We start from the raw sequence: 16,841 nt of genomic DNA, 5'->3' as shown, positions 1-16,841 counted from the left end.
TGTAGGTCCAGTGGTAGAGGTGAGTGGGCGTGTCTCTCTCTCTAGCTCTGTGTGAGGCAGGCATTCAGTACCAGGTTGACAGGTGCTTCACCTGATGCCCAGCTAGACGATGGACTCTACCACAGTGTCTCTCCACCCACACACACACACACACACACACACACACGTTCTGTACACAGACACCCAGCGCATGGCTTCTGTCACTTCTGGGATTGCCAAGTCTTAAAGAGGAATGTATCGCAGAATGAATCTCAAGAATGGATATTAGCAGATGTACAAATGTAAGGGGTCACCCCATCTCTTAACTCGCACAACAAATGTTAGGGCAGCCGAGGCCTACTGGTTAGCACTTCGGACTTGTAACCGGAGGGTTGCCGGTTCGAACCCCAACCAGTAGGAACGGCTGAAGTGCCTTTGAGCAAGGCTCCTAACTCCTCACTGCTCCCCGAGCGCCGCTGTGTGTGCTTCACCTCACTGTGTGTTCACTGTGTGCTGAGTGTGTTTCACTAATTCACGGATTGGGATAAATGCAGAGACCAAATTTCCCCTCACGGGATCAAAAGAGTATATATACTTTTACTTAAATGTTTTTACAATTGCTAATAAATGGCAACACCAATGGGTAAATCATTTATAATTTTACAAAAACAAACAATGATGTAATTTTGTCATATAAATAAAATATAACTCATTAAAAGTGACTAGATGACCTAACTGGTATATCCAGTGTGCCACCTCTCCAACAATGTTTGGCAGCAGAGGATTTATCTAGCAGTATGTGCCATAATCCCTCCAGCCAGTCCAGCGGAGTACACCCTGTCCACAGAACATTCGCTTTCCTGTATAGAAGTGCACGCACGCACGCACGCACGCACGCACAGCCCTAGTTCTCTGGGCTGCTTGAGACAAAATGACCAAGCACAGAGGAGTGAGTGAGCGGAGTGTGGGGAGGTGGGGAGTGTGGGGAGTGTGGGGAGTGTGGGGAGGTGGGGAGTGTGGGGAGGTGGGGAGTGTGGGGAGTGTGGGGAGGTGGGGAGTGTGGGGAGGTGGGGAGTGTGGGGAGGTGGGGAGTGTGGGGAGTGTGGGGAGGTGGGGAGTGTGGGGAGGTGGGGAGTGTGGGGAGGTGGGGAGTGTGGGGAGTGTGGGGAGGTGGGGAGTGTGGGGAGGTGGGGAGGTGGGGAGGTGGGGGGAGTGGGGAGGTGGGGAGTGTGGGGGAGTGGGGAGTGTGGGGAGTGTGGGGAGGTGGGGAGTGTGGGGAGGTGGGGAGGTGGGGAGTGTGGGGAGGTGGGGAGTGTGGGGAGGTGGGGAGTGTGGGGAGTGTGGGGAGGTGGGGAGTGTGGGGAGGTGGGGAGTGTGGGGAGGTGGGGAGTGTGGGGAGGTGGGGAGTGTGGGGAGGTGGGGAGTGTGGGGGAGTGGGGAGTGTGGGGAGTGTGGGGAGGTGGGGAGGTGGGGAGTGTGGGGAGTGTGGGGAGGTGGGGAGGTGGGGAGTGTGGGGAGGTGGGGAGGTGGGGAGGTGGGGAGTGTGGGGAGTGTGGGGAGGTGGGGGAGAAAAGCAGGATCTCAGGAATCACACACTCACAAGTCAGTCACGACACCCTCCTCATCAAGAGCAGCCAACTCCCTCTCCGTCACGCGCACACACACACACACACACACACACACGTTCAGCACATTCAGTACACACGTTCAATACACACAGAGACACAAACACCCACACACATTCAGTGCACACACAGACACTCAGACCAGTGCATTCAAAGTTATCAGTGACACACACACACACACACACACACACACACACACACACACACACACACACACACACACACACACACACACACACACACACACAACTGCATCTATTAACGCCCCCAACTCCCATACACACCCAGCAGCCGTGTCATCTCAACAACAGTCAACAAAGCTCCCACGCAAACAGGGCCACACCTCCTGTCCTGCGTACTGTGTGACGCCCAGCACAGCGCCACTCACCAGCACCCACATGCAGCCTGACGCTTAATCTGGCAGTCACGCACCACCCAGCTGAGTCTTGGAGACGCCCGAATTCTCACACACACACGCGCGCACACACACACACACGCACACGCACACGCACACACACACACACACACACACACGTGTGACAATGGTATCATCTTAGTCCTGTTGACCTATGACACATCTGCCAAACTGGTGCTGATAAGCCTACCAGCATGCCAGGCTGGCAAGATTTCACCACACACACCCACACTGGCTAACAGGCATGTAAAGGTTAAGCCATCCCTTAAGGAAAAGGCTCACTTTGCATAAGAGTGTGTCTGTGTGTGTGTGTGTGTGTATGAGTGTGTGTGTGTGTCTGTGTGTGTGTGTGTGTGTGTGTGAGTGTGTGTGTGAGTGTGTGTGTGAGTGTGTGTGTGTGGGTGTGGTTTGAAAGCGATGGCCGGAGGGGAATTCAAAAAGTAGAGTCCAGGTAGCAAGAGCCGTGGCCATGAACCCAGTGACTTACGTTGAACAGATTGGTCTTGTTCCTCTCGCAGAAAAGTCCTTGTGCTGGCATGTGCTTCAGCTGTTGCCATGGGACACTGCTTCCTAGCAACACATCTCGTGCCCACCGCAAGTTCTGTGTGGAGAGACAGAATATATTCAGTGAGTTTGTCTCTTTCTCTCTCTCTCGCTCTCCCTCTCTCACACACACACGTGTTCTCTCTTTCTCACACACACACTCTCTCTGTGCATTTGTTGTTTTAATATTTTATATACACACAATACACACATCATACACCTACACAAATATATGAACCTCATATATCAACACACAAATATTCCTATATCAACTTCGGAATATCTTTAGGAGATCAAAGATGAGAGCGGTGGGAAGATGATGCAGGAAAGAATGAGGAGGAGGAGGAGAGAGAGAGAGAGAGAGAGAGAGAGATGGAGCGCAGAGGAGAGGAGACCTACACTTCCCTTGGGAGGAGGTGTCACACGCTCACCAGAAAAGGGGTGAAATGAGTCATTACACTCACACAGACGCCGATGCGCGACGCGGAGCTCTTCTGTCAATTAACGGAATGACACCACATCGCATTAGATATTATTCAATATCGCACTGGGATAAAATTATTCAGCATAACAGTCAGCTAATTACTCAGCCTTAATGTTATGAATAGGAGGGGGGGGGGAAATTGAACTCTGAAGCCGGTGCAGCGACTCGCTTATTAAGAGACAACAACAACGCAGCAATCTGTGGCTCCCTGCGCGAGACATTACAGCCTAAATAAACACAAGCAAATGAAGTCAAACTCATGACACAACATGAGTATGATGGGCTGTTTTTTACAGCTTCATTTTCCTCACACAATATGATGGCAATAGAGGTCATCTAGCAGTGAGTAAACCAACAAGACAGGTGTAACAGGCTGGAATCCTCCTTAAAAAAAATTACAGATTATGGTAATTAAACATGGCAATTAACTTAATAGTTAAACGCTAATTGATTAAACTAATCAATTGATAATTGATTGTTGAAGCCCCTATTTCCCCACCCAGTTTGATGGGAGTAAATGGGACGTTCATGCGATGGTGTTCAGAGCAACGATTAGACTCACAGATCACCCAATTCTGCTTCCCGCTCAAAAGAGATGAGTGACAAGCATAATCCTGGACTCTGGGACAGGGGCCTATTACAAGTACTGTTGTCTGATGTGCCACAGAAGATATTTCATATTTGCATTGCCTTTCTTCTCCTACCATGGCCACAGATGTTGTTTTCTTACACAGTGGCTTTATCTACAGACCACACACACACACACACACACACACACACAGGCCTAGTGCTAGTGATGAGAACCATTAGACTGTCAGCGTGTGCAGGCTAATTTGAATATGAATATGACTGCATCAGAAGAGCAGTCAGGGACCCAGTGACAGGCACAATACCTCCTGCTGTGCTCCACTGCCAGTCTGCTTCACACACACACACACACACACACACACACAAAGACTCATGCGCACACACACAGGCTCATATGTGCGCACACACACCGACACACACACAGGCTCATGCGCACACACACAGGCCCATGTGTGCACACACACACACAGGCTCATGCGTACACACAGGCTCCTGTGCACATATACACACACACAGGCTTATGTGCGCACACACACAGGCTCATGCACACGCACACACACAGGCTCATGCGCGCACACACAGGCCGATGCATACACACACACACACAGTCATTAGCATTGACCCAGCTAGTTTATGCATACACTTTTGTCTGCTAAGCCCTTATCCAACACACCTTTTCCTGCACTCTCCCCTATGACCAGCATAACTTAGCATTCCATTCTATTCACAGCAATTGCTTTTAGATACACACACATGCACCAATAAACAAACAAAACAAACAAACAACCAAAAGGTTTGGGTGCCAGTATTGGAAGCATGTCTCTCCAAATATGATGACAGCCCGCATAACCAGTGGGAGGCAGACCAGCCCAGTCCAGCCCAGGTGCCATTAGACTGCAGCGGGCTGCACATTCCACTCAGAGGCTGTGTGCTATGGAAGTGCACAGGGAGAGCAGAGACCGAGCTTTTCATCTTATCTACTGTTGCTTAGCGCACCTCCCTCTGCATGCTGTGATCACAGGGCATCCCAGAGGCTTCCCTTGTAAGACACAGACCAACTCCTGAGTGACACACACACACACACACACACACACACACACACACACTGCTGACACTCCCTGGGAACCACACACACTCCTGCTGGGTGCTACCTTGCTGTCAGCCAGCCAAGGACAATGACAGCATGCAACAGTGTGCAGGACGCGGTTGCTATTGCTTATGTCTATATATGTCTTGGAACGGTCATAATATCTTGCACATAGGGGAGAGTGTGTGTAAAACACACACATGCATGCACACAAACAGATTAACACACACAAGAACACACACACAGTTATATCATCCAAAAGGAGCTTCTGTGCCATGCTGCAGAGATGCATAAATATGAAGGTTTACTGAGCGCCATGTGCCAACACGCCCCTCCCTGACCACCTGTCAGGAAGGGAGAGAAATCCTCAGGCAGGCAGGCAGGCAGGGACGCAGGGACATTACTGTCCATACACTGCACAGGCCAGACCAGTACAACTACACTACAGGCTGCCCAACGCAGCACCGACTGAAGACACAGCTCCTTGTCTTACCACCGTGATGGCCAAACTCCAAAAGCCAACTCCTTATGCCGTGTGTCAAGCATATGATCTCTGATGTTGCTTTTGTGCTCGTTTCTGAATAAATTTAAATAAATGAAATGGATGTCATTTTTGACCGACCTCCAAAATCCACTACCTGGGGAGTCAAAATGAAGGCGTGAGGTTGGCAGGCGCTCATCTTTATTCTAGCGCAGGGGTGTCAAACTCATATTTCAGGTAGTGGGTCGGATTTGTTGGAATGAGACCTTGTGGGGGGCCGTCATCGTCATCATCATTTTTCTGCATGGGTATCAGAGTGTCATTTGATGATATTATGAGCAAACAAGTACAAATAATGTACTGCTGTCATATACTGGTACGATTCTTTCTCTCTTGAAATGCCCTTCTTCCATGTTCATTTGTCCACTTCTTCCATCCTGAGGATGGTTTGTAGTGCTAGGTTTAATCAGTTTATCAATCATCATATTGCTTACATATTGTTGAAGACAACTGGATGTGAATATCTTTTTTTTTCTAATTTCCCCTTCCTACCTAAAACATCTGGGCATGATCTAGCACATGTGCTTGTGCTCTGAAGTCTCCCATCCACAGTCTATCCATTAGCACAGCCAGCACTGACAGCTACTTCGTGCAAGCCTTGGCCTCTACTCCACCGTCCACACCAAATGTCAATACTCAGTGGACAGTACTAGAGGACAGCAATGGCCTCAATCAGCTATCTAAGTAAATTATGTGTCCATTAAAAGCCTCCATGGATTTGCATGCAACTCTGCCATCACACTTAAGGAGTAATATTATGTCTTGAACAGGCTACTTTAATTATTGTCTCCAAGGGCACTTTTAACAGAGTTAACTGTTATAAGAGCTATTGCCTTATTATTACCGAGTACTCATTCATGGAGAAATAGACATGGACAGCAAGGCAGCTCCTGCAGGCCGTCTCTGACTGACTTTTCTGTGATCCACCGACCGACTTCCCATCACACACACACACACACACACACACACACACACACACACACACACTTGATATATCCCTGTCCTAAGCGTATCTTATTGATGTCCGGCTACATCAGTCATGTTTAGATTCAGATGAGTACCAGTGATACCACAGGTATCAGTCAGGTATGCAGAGCAGGGAGATATGGAAAACACGCAAAGCAGGAGAACAGGAAGTAGGGAGAACATCGGCAATAAGGAAATACAACATTTGTACTACTTAGCTGGATGGAGATATGGACAGAGATAGTTATATTGTAATGGTTTTAAAATGTAAATGAAAATGTAGGCTTTCTGGACATGTCCATTATTTTAACGGAACAAGGCGTGGTTGGCAGTCTATAACCGCACATCTCGATAAGCCTACAGAACCCTGGGGCTATTCCAAGCATGTGGTTTATCAACAAACCTGGGTTAGGTTAACTTACCACTTAAGTTTAAGTTAAGATTGTAGATAGGATTTAATATATTTCATACTCAAGTTTTTAGAGCATCTTAAGTTAGCTTCTAGTTCTGATAGACTGACTGTGCAAGTGCATAGCAACCGTAGACAAAAAATAATAATATCCTATTGGTGAATTTGACGATTTATCGAGCTGGCACTGGCACAAGCTTGCACTGGCACCCCCTGAGGGGAGCTTCCGATATACACAGGACAGGATAGGTGTTAAATGCTTTGTGTTGTAGGCAGGGGATTTCCCGCAGTGGCCAATCAACAACCAGGCCTATTGAACATTGCGAAACATGATGTAGGATATTGTTGGCTGGCGGCAGAGGCAAACGCCCTTCTTCACGGTATCACATGCGCTGACAGTAGCCTAAATGCCCAACCAAAAGCATTCTTAGTGTGCCAAAAGCATCACCAACAGAGCAGCCTTTATGCGCATTTCACTGGGGTTGTCAAACACGCACCTACCGTCCTTCATCAGTGTTTTATTGAGTTGGGCCCACGACACCTCCAGAGGGGTCAACGGTAGTGTCTGGCATCCCAGACCCACCCCTCTTCACACTCATGATGGATTCTATACCAACAAATTCTCCCATCATTTGTCTTTGTTGCTTTGGCCGTTAATGATCCGATCAGCAACATAACCAGACAAAACCAGAAAATAATTCTGCACAGTGCACAGCCTTGCTGGAACTGCAAAAAAAAAAACATTATCCCAGGCTCGCCGCAGATGGGATCAATTTAGAGCTGACTCAGTCCATCATGGCAACGGCAAGCAACCAGCACTGCCCGCCCCAGCAGAACCTGTGCCATCTAAACCGTCTCTCTCCAGTGGCATGGTGTGCCACAGAAACGAGAGAGAAGAGGGGCATGTTGGTGGTGTTGACCTGGGCACAATGCCACAGAGGCGAGAGAGGAGAAGAGGGGTGTAGTGGTGGTGGTGGTGCTGGTGTTGACCCAGGCACAGTGCCACCCTGTACTCCCCCCCAGGGCTCTGTGCAGGGGCAGGCTGCTGGCAGCGCTCTGGTGCCTGAGTTCTCTTGGGTTCAGACGGCAGTCCCTTCCCTCCACCCATGCCATGGTGCCAACAGCTCAGTCAGCATTGCCTCTGCCCATGGCCCCAGACTCACTAGGAGCTTAGGCTACATCTGCACTATTTCGTTTGAAACCAAAACACTTTTTTTTTCAGTTTGCTCAGTCTCATCTATTCTCTTCTGGGGTTTTCGAGCTCCTGAAACGCGAACAATTTGATTCATTTGAATACTTTGGCTTTGTGTTTTAATGCGGACATTGGACAGTGAATCTGCAAACATCTGAAAACGATGATGTACAAACCTATGTCCCCTTTTTTATTGGACCTGGTCAGTCTGATACTTCTTGACTCTCCATGACTCACTTCGACTTCCACTACTAGCCTGCCAGCGGTGACTGTAACATGGAGACCGAAACACAAGATTTACTGACCTTGCTGTCTTTACATGGAGCCCCAAACACAAGCTTTACTGGCCTTGCTGTCTTTACACGGAGCCCCAAACACAAGCTTTACTGGCCTTGCTGTCTTTGGCAGCATCTGTAATGCAGTTCAATTCTTTATTTTACAGAGATTTCTGTGAATGGTCAAGTGATCCCACCCCCCACCCCCCCTTCAAGAATATATGTGAAGACACTACCAACTAGTTGCCTATAAAAACATACTTCAAAAATGTCAAATTGCTGCATACCATGATGCACCAAATAGTTAACTCAACAATGGCCACTTTTTGATGCTACAATTTCTAGTGAGTAAGCTAATAGGTTGTTGCATTTTTCAGAATGTGTTTTGCTTCTGCTTTGCCTGTTTTTGTGAGGGTGGCTGTGTTTGTGCGTGGGCATATGTGTATGTATGCTCCAAAATGAGTATGGAACGTTCACTCTCTCAGTGGAAAAACACTAGCCTATTTGAAGTGTGCACCAGCAAGAACGGATTACCTAACACTTTTCAGGCATCTCATATTATATTCACATATGGGGGCCTTTCCCAACACATATTTACACAGCACTAATCCTTGCTGGATGTGAATGCATATCAAGCGCCAAAACATTACACATGTCTCATGGCGCTTTACAGAGTGTTTAAACAATCAGAGAGCGCCCATGAGTAACAGAGGCGAGGAAAAACTCCCTAGAATTGGAGATACATATAGGAAGAAACCTCGAGCAGATCCACGACTCAAGGGCCTGACCCATCTGACTAGGGTCAGCTACAGGGCAGTAAGGTCTGTATACATGATAAGTGAGAGGTTAGTGAGGTGTAGAGAGTAGAACATGGTGTTTAAAGCCACCTGAGGTATATGTTAAAGAGGTAGGATGGTTACATATCCAGTATGATAATGCATGACTCCTAATGCATATGTGGGTGCATGCCATGAACCGTTTCCAAAAGAGTGTGGTGCACTGACCCGATGCGTCTTGCTGTTGGCGTAGAGGTAGGCCAGCCGGTACAGGCTCTTGTAGTGCTGCGGGAAGCGGCTCAGGCAGAGGAAGAGCGAGCGGATGGACAAGTCCACCAGCAGGTAGTGCTGCTCTGTCCGGCCCTGCGGCAGGCTCTTGGGCACCTCAGGGAGCTCCTGCGGTGGTGGCGGCTCAGTCCGGCGCTTGCTCTCGCTGGGTGGGGTGGGCGGCGTGGACTGGGTCGGCTTCTGATTGGGCGCGTTGGCTGAAGTCGGTGTGACTGCAGTGGAGGTTGTGGTGGGGGTGGTGGTGGTGGGGGTTTGGGCAAAGAGCTCAGCGGGAGGCTTCGGGGCGCACGTCTCAGGTGAGGTGATGGAGAGCGTATCTGAGGACTCCTGTGTGGTGGTGTCATCCTGGGATGGTAAAGTTGGCCTAGCCTCTGTGGGCTTCTCCTGAAGGGAACCTGCCAAACAAATCAATAATAATAATAATAATAATAATAACAAACAATAATAACAAACACTATGTTTTATATGTTTTTTAAAGGCAAACCAAGTGATTCTGGCCAGAAGTTATTTATGAGCCAGTAACTGTACACCTCTTACTTCCATTTGTTCCTGTTCATTGGAAATTGGGTGGAAATCCTTACTTAGAAATTGGTAACAGAGAGGGAAATATTTTTGCTATAATGAGTCCATGTGAACTTGATGGCAAAGCACTTCTACGGTCCATCTCTCTCTCCAGATATTGGCTCATTAGGAGCTTCATAGCAGAGGTTGTTATATAACCAATACTGTGCATGTAAAAGCTTTCTAGAGTAAATTGCACTGATTTAAAAAAAACATTTCACATGTTTGTATTATGTTCATTCATATAGGTTTGCAAAAAAAGTTAAATAAAAAATAAATCAACCAATCAACTTCTAGGACCGATTTGAAGAAATAATTTTGGACCACACATGCTTTGAATGCACTTTGTTTGATTTGTTTTGCCTTGTTTGTTTGTCAAAAATTTGAATAAAAAAATAAAAATTGCAAAACATGATTCGAATGTTCCAAATCTCGAATTTCCCCTGGGGATCAATAAAGTATCTATCTATCTAAGTATGTATGTATCTATCTATCTATCTATCTATCTATCTATCTATCTATGTTCCAGTGTTGTTGTGAGACTGTGACAAACAAGTCTGAAGTGAGGGCTGCCCAATATGATAGCTGCTAGCCTCCAGCCCAGATCATTCCAGACAGTCTATCAATGTCTGACATGTCATGAATATTCCAATTAGTTTGTATGAGGAGATGTGTGAGAAACAAATACCAACTAGTCAAGCCAAATGTCTTGTGTGCAACTTTGTCTGTGGGCTGCATAAAGTTAATTATGGTCTTGTAACAGGATGTTGATATCAGAATTAGTGTTACCAAAGGATAACACCACACAACTATGTTGCATCTGTGGAGGTAATGTAATGCATTTTTCATAATGCATCTTTTATTTCACAAGAGCAAAGACAGCCCTAAATATAATACAAACAAAAAACAGACAGGGCAGATAATCACCTGGATCTTCAACCAGGGCCGCCCCTTCCTTCATTTGGGGGTTTGTGTCCTCAGAGAACGTACTACATTTCCCAGAGTCCACCTTCTGGCTGCTGTCCTGAGAGCTGGTGGGGTCCAGGAACACATCCTGGAGGGAGTTGGAGTCGGAGAGCAGCTGGGTCACACTGTCCTGACTGTGGTCTGAGGTGGAGAGCATACACACATACACACAAGATCATGAGAGCTGGCTGACCACTTTGCCCATCACAAAAAGTGGCCCACCTGGCTTCCTTCAACAGCTGGTGTGTGGACACAACTTCACCCAAGTCCCCGGCACAACACAAGACCAACGCCAACATCACCAAACCTCGCTGTTGACGCTGCACTGAGTCATGGTGCGAATAGCACAATCACCGCGGCGTCGACGCAGAAACTAGAGTGCAGCGAAGAGTGAATCGAGCCCTTTTACTGATTAGCGAAAGCAACTGCTTCTGCAGCACTCAGGTGAGAAGAGACTGATTAACAAGTCATCAAGGTACTCCACCTTCACAGAGGAGTAGGGGTGTGTGGGGACAGGGGGTGGGGGGAGAAGGTCAGGGGCTTTCTGAATGCAGGCAGAGGGGTCTGTAATTGTGCCCAGTCAGAGCTCTGATCTAAGCAACAAGTAGGTGAGCTTTGAGTAACTCAGTACGCTGCACTCCTCTTGTCCCTCAAGAGCCACCATCCTTCACATTTAAGTACTGGCTATAATCCAGCAGACCTTGAGGAGTTGTCAAGGAGATATTTGAGTGGAAGGGGTGCATAAATGTGCAGAATAATTACATTCTTCCCATGATGGCCAATAAAAAGGGCCTGCTTTACAAATGCTGAGACAATCATGGACACCTCTTAAAAGGCTTGATGTTTGAAAACAATATCTGAGAATAGAATGTACCACAAAGTACTGAACACTGAATATCAATATATCATAAACCTGCTTCTGCCTGAGGGACAATGAGTATAGCAAATGAAACAGGCCCACTCCCATAACCTGTGCTCACAGTGTGCATGAACCTATATCTCCTATTTTCAATCAGGTGCTCCCCTAAAACAATCCCCCAGGTCTGCACCATGCTGTAAGACCTTACCCAAACCCTGCTTCATAAGACTAACATACCCTAAGACTAACATGTCAATCTTGTTACTGCCAATGTCACATGTTGTAGTCATTACAATCAGTATCCAGTGATCCAACAGTATTATCATATCATCATATTCTTAATTGTCACCACATGGCGTATAAAATTCAGAAGGGCCATGACAATTTCCAGTAATGTCAGTAATTCTGACATTGTCGATTCACTGGATATGTCAATGTGTATGACCTTTGCTTCGGCTTTGTAAGTCTCAAAAAGCAGAGTTCAGATGAAGTTTTGAGGCGCCATCCAGAGTGTTTGGGGCAAAAAAGTGAGTTAGCACAACACATGGCATCTGCCCCAGCGTTCGTGCACTGAGTGCTTCGCCGCCCCCACCCGCTCAGCAAATGCAGCCTCAGCACAACACCGCAGCCTTCTGTAGACAACCACATCAGCAGCAGGGGCAACAAGCCTGGGGTTGCTGTTGCTTGTGCATGTGTGTTTGTCTGTGTGTGTGTGTGCGTGTGTGTGTGTGTGTATGAGAGAGAGAGAGAGAGAGAGAGAGAGAGAGAGAGAGAGAGAGAGAGAGAGACAGAGAGAGAGAGAGAGAGAGAGAGAGAGTGTCTTTTTTCACCCTCTCAGTCTGTGTAATAAGAACACAGGGGAATTCTAAAAGATCTAATTAGTGAAATGCTGGCAAGCCTTTTTTAAAGTGATGGATCTGTTGAGAGCCAGATTGCTCACCCCTGTTTTTTTTCTGTAAGCCAAAATGCATGTGCAAGAGGTAAGCTGTCTTTGTCTGCATTGCAGGAGAACGACAGAATATGTACTTGAGATACATCATTGCTTTCCAGAATCAAGCAGAAAAGGACACATTTCAGACACTTATCATGAGGACTAAATCATTAATGGTTAGACTGACTGATTTTTACAGTAGCAAAACATACATAATTTGATATTCAAGCAACTCCATATGAAAAGCACAATAACATAGCTCTGCACATGGCAAACATGCATGACCTTAGATAAGCCGAAGCTAAAGCTAAGCTAAATCAAATGGAAAGTATAGTAGGTCCTTTTATACTGGAGGGCCTGGGAGCCAGTAGGTGCCATACCAGTGACGGGCATCATCTGTAACGCAGTAGGCATGTAGAGGCAGTAGTCATGGCCATGAGACTGCAGCGCTGTTGAGGAGACCATGACATCGCTTACAAACAAACACATTAGCAGCTGGGACAGCCCCTCTCGCCGTCAAGCTGAGCCAGGAACTGCTGGCCATCCATCAATTCCACACAATCAATCATGGTGATCGGAGCAGTTTGGAGAACCAACGGACCTGCTACAGACACTGGACTTCTGCCTTCTTGAGCAATTGCTCCTACTTGACTTTACTGCTCGATTTAACCTGGTATATTCATTCAAAGTAAGCACATGACTTGTCAAGTCTTTTCTAGTCATACTTTTATCTCTGGTCATGTTGATGAGGCGTTTACTTGGTGTTTTTGTATTCTGCCCGACAGAAGCCAGAGGTTTGCAGAAGGTCTGTTGAAGAATTCCACACACAGAAGCACTTGGCAACTCTAAATTCATTTCAACGTTACACAGCTTGCTTTTTCGCTGCGAAACGACACACCAAACTGACGAGACAGAAACAACCCCACACAGACGGCAGAGGACAGGGTGCATTGTTGGATTCTGGGTTTGCCAAATTAGCCGCATTATTTGCCCCCCCCCCCCCCAACCCCCCCCCCCCCCCAGCAGGGAAAACCTTCAACTGTCATGCATTCGTAAATAAAATGACAAAAGCAGGTGTCAGAAGCAAGCAGGCAGAGAGGTAGCAGGCAGGTAGGTAGGTAGGCAGGTAGATAGGTAGGATGGACTCTGGAACGATAGACAGGCAAATAGTGGCAACATGAGCAATATGGCTGCAGTCATTTTACACACACACACACACACACACACACACACACGGAACAGTTTAAAAAAAAAAAAAACCTTAGTGAGCTACTTAGCTTGTGACTCAACATGATTTCGAGCTACTTCCTGCCGTTGCCTGCTTTCTGAATGGGACACACAGTGACTAATATAAGTGGCCTGCTGGAAGGTACTTGCAAAATGCATTGAAGACACTACCTAGAAAGGGTAAAGTGGTTTCCCAAGTGTTCGATATGGCCTACATTCTGTCAGTGGAAAGAACAACCATCCCTAATGAATGGGTACAAACTTGAGCCTCTTACCAATCATGCAGTAAGTGCTTTTATAAAAATAACAAATTCAAAAAGCAGCTTCCACTTTAATGAGCTTTCCATCTCCTATTCACAAGCTAATCAGTATATTTGAACTATTCTCAAAAACACAATAAGATTCAACTCTTTTCTGAGCTTTGGTTTGTACCTGATTTAAGCTTTACTCTTGAAAACATCCCTCACAATTTTCCACAAACAGTGGATCAGACACACAAACTGTTTCCAGAGCGGTTGTGTTTAAACGGCTACATCAGACAGTCACTTATACTGATGTTTACCTCTTCTGTCCCTTGGTAACCCAAAGCACTGTGACTTTCACGTCTCAGCAGGGCCCTTACTTACCTGACTGAACTCACCCTGATTGATTAAGTCTGGTGTGCATCAAGACCTCAGGAGAAACTAGACGTACTGTAAATTAACTCTAAGACTCTTAACTCTGGTACAATGCTTTAAATGACAACATTTATACTTGAAATTGTACATGGGCCCTAAAAAATGAAATGAATAAACAAAAATAAAAGTAAATAATATGTATAAAATAATAAATAATGGAACTGGACTGGAAAGCACCGTCTAATACTGTGGACATTTCAACCGCAAAATCACCCACCCCCCTCGTCCTCTCATGGAAAACAGAGGTGAGAAAAGACAGACACAGCAGCAAGCTGGAGAGGCGGTGGGGTGGGGGGGATCCCCCCCCCCCCCCTACACCCAGTCAGGGTACACCAGGGGAAGCCTTGCGACCTGACATTTGCATCTGAGTGCGTTTTTGAGGGGCTGCCAGTGGCAGTGAGACGCGGCAGCAGGAGGTGACGTCAACCCCTCAGCTGTGGGCGCCAGCTTCCTCATGGTCCTCTAGCTAGCTGTTCTGTCTGTACAGAATACGCTATATACACATATAAATAAATACAAATAAGTAACTAAGTAATAAGTAACAATACTCTATATACACATATACATAATACACATATAAATAAATACAAATAAGTAATATTCCAGTATCTGTTCATTGTCTTCTGTAAATGGGAAATAAACTGAGACATATTCCAGTCCATCAATGTTCTGGAACACGAAAGGAAGGGATGTAATTTGATTGGCTGTGGAACTCAACCACCACAAACCCTGGGCCACAGACAATAATATGCCTTTTAAAACCAACTCATTACGGGGAATATTCCATTGTGGGTTCAGGTGTGACAACAGTACAATTACAAGACAGAAAGGCCCTTCAGCCATTTCTGGTGCTACATTATCCTGTCTTGTCTGAGCCAAATTAGATGAACACAGTTCTATGAATTGTGACAGCTGCATACACCAGACACAGCTTTTCCAAGAAAGATGAGGTCTATTAGCGAGCATAACAAAGTCTATTTTATTATTAATATTCAGTGCTTCACATCCAAGCAGCTCAGTATTGTGACCAGCACAGCAGAGCCAACGTATGTCAGCTTTTTCGAACTCGGACTGGATAGAGGGGGAGTGTGTGTGTGTGTGTGTGTGTGTGTGTGTGTGTGTGTGGGGGGGGGGGGGGGGGGGGGGGTCATTTCAGAATACAGACAATGTACAGCTGTCTGCAGACCAAAACATTTTCCACACAGCAGGGGGGAGGGGGGCAATTTAATGTAATTACAATCAATTAGCAAAACCCAAGCCAGCAGCCAAGTTATTTTCAGGACAAACATTTTGGTGCCAATTTAACAAAATCTGAACTGGAAACAACAATTGCGTTGGGCAGTCTTTTGTAAGTACTGGTCTTACATTCAAAAGACCTCCATGAATTTAGATAAAGGCCTCTAAAAACCCAGCAGATTCAACTCGGCCGGTTTCTCTATGCTCATCTTCACCTCTCTTGGTTCTACTGCCTTTGTGTGACAAGGGCAGCTACAGAGATGCAGCAGGCTATATTTATATGACAAATGGCTGAAGACTGACTGCTAAGGAAGCAAACAGTCAGGAAGCAGGCATAACTGCGCACACACACACACACACACACACACACACACAGAGACACAGACACACACCCACACACACACACAGACAGACACACACACACACACACACACACACATACACAGACACACACAGGTGTCGCCCACGCTGTTTCTCAGTGCCAACCTGTCAGCAGTGGCAGCCTGCACAGTTCTGCACAGTTCTCCTTTCTCTCTCCCTCTCTCTCTCTCTCCCTCTCTCTCTCTCCGAGGTGAGCTGGCCCATGACAGCCGCCCCGAGGCACAGCTCTCCTCTGCCCTGACCGCAGGGCCTCACGGGAGCACCAAAGGCGAGGCGAGGCCTGTCCCTGTCCACATCTCTTGGAGGCACCTCCTAATCCGCCAAGCCCCATAGCAGGACCTCCAGCAGCCACAGCTCTCTGAAAGGGCACCTCCAACGCCAGGATGGCTGTGCTTGACTACGATGAAAACCATAACAGGGGGAACCCAATCGCAGCGGTAACGTCGGCATATCATATGATGAATGGGCTCAGTGACCATGGGGAGCAGGGTTTGAGTCCAGCTGGAGGTAATTTCCCACTTCCCAAGTTCTCTCTCCCACTCGTTTTTCTATCATCTTTTGATTGTCTTGTCAAATAAAGGCTAAAAAGCTCATAAATACAACTTTAAAAAAAAGAGAACCGTAACAGCATAGATATTAGAAAGCTAGATACCGCATTGTCCGTATAGTTATATGAGGTGGCATACGTGAACGCGGCCGCCATATTGGTGAGGGCAAACGCCTTACTGTCTATGGGCAACACTTGCCGGCAATCAGAGACACCTGTTGGATTTCCAGTCAGAGTCACATGTTTCTCCATTGGCCTCCAGTGATTGTTGGCCCTACCATGATGGCG

The 16,841-nt window shown here is 46.9% G+C and overlaps 1 protein-coding gene across 1 annotated transcript in view; it reads right to left on the bottom strand.

The window, feature by feature from the left end:
- cabin1 (calcineurin binding protein 1) overlaps positions 1-16,841 on the bottom strand; it is a 77,603-nt gene that overhangs the window by 40,074 nt on the left and 20,688 nt on the right. The window contains 4 exon segments of the mRNA XM_042099859.1: positions 2,507-2,620; positions 9,109-9,563; positions 10,657-10,836; positions 12,866-12,934. Of these exon segments, the coding sequence (XP_041955793.1) occupies positions 2,507-2,620; positions 9,109-9,563; positions 10,657-10,836; positions 12,866-12,934 (818 nt within the window).

The sequence above is a fragment of the Alosa sapidissima genome, chromosome 8 (assembly GCF_018492685.1).
Source record: "Alosa sapidissima isolate fAloSap1 chromosome 8, fAloSap1.pri, whole genome shotgun sequence".
Taxonomy (NCBI): domain Eukaryota; kingdom Metazoa; phylum Chordata; class Actinopteri; order Clupeiformes; family Clupeidae; genus Alosa; species Alosa sapidissima.
The sequence above is the reverse complement of the archived record's forward strand: the minus strand, read 5'-3'. Positions and strand labels throughout refer to the sequence as shown.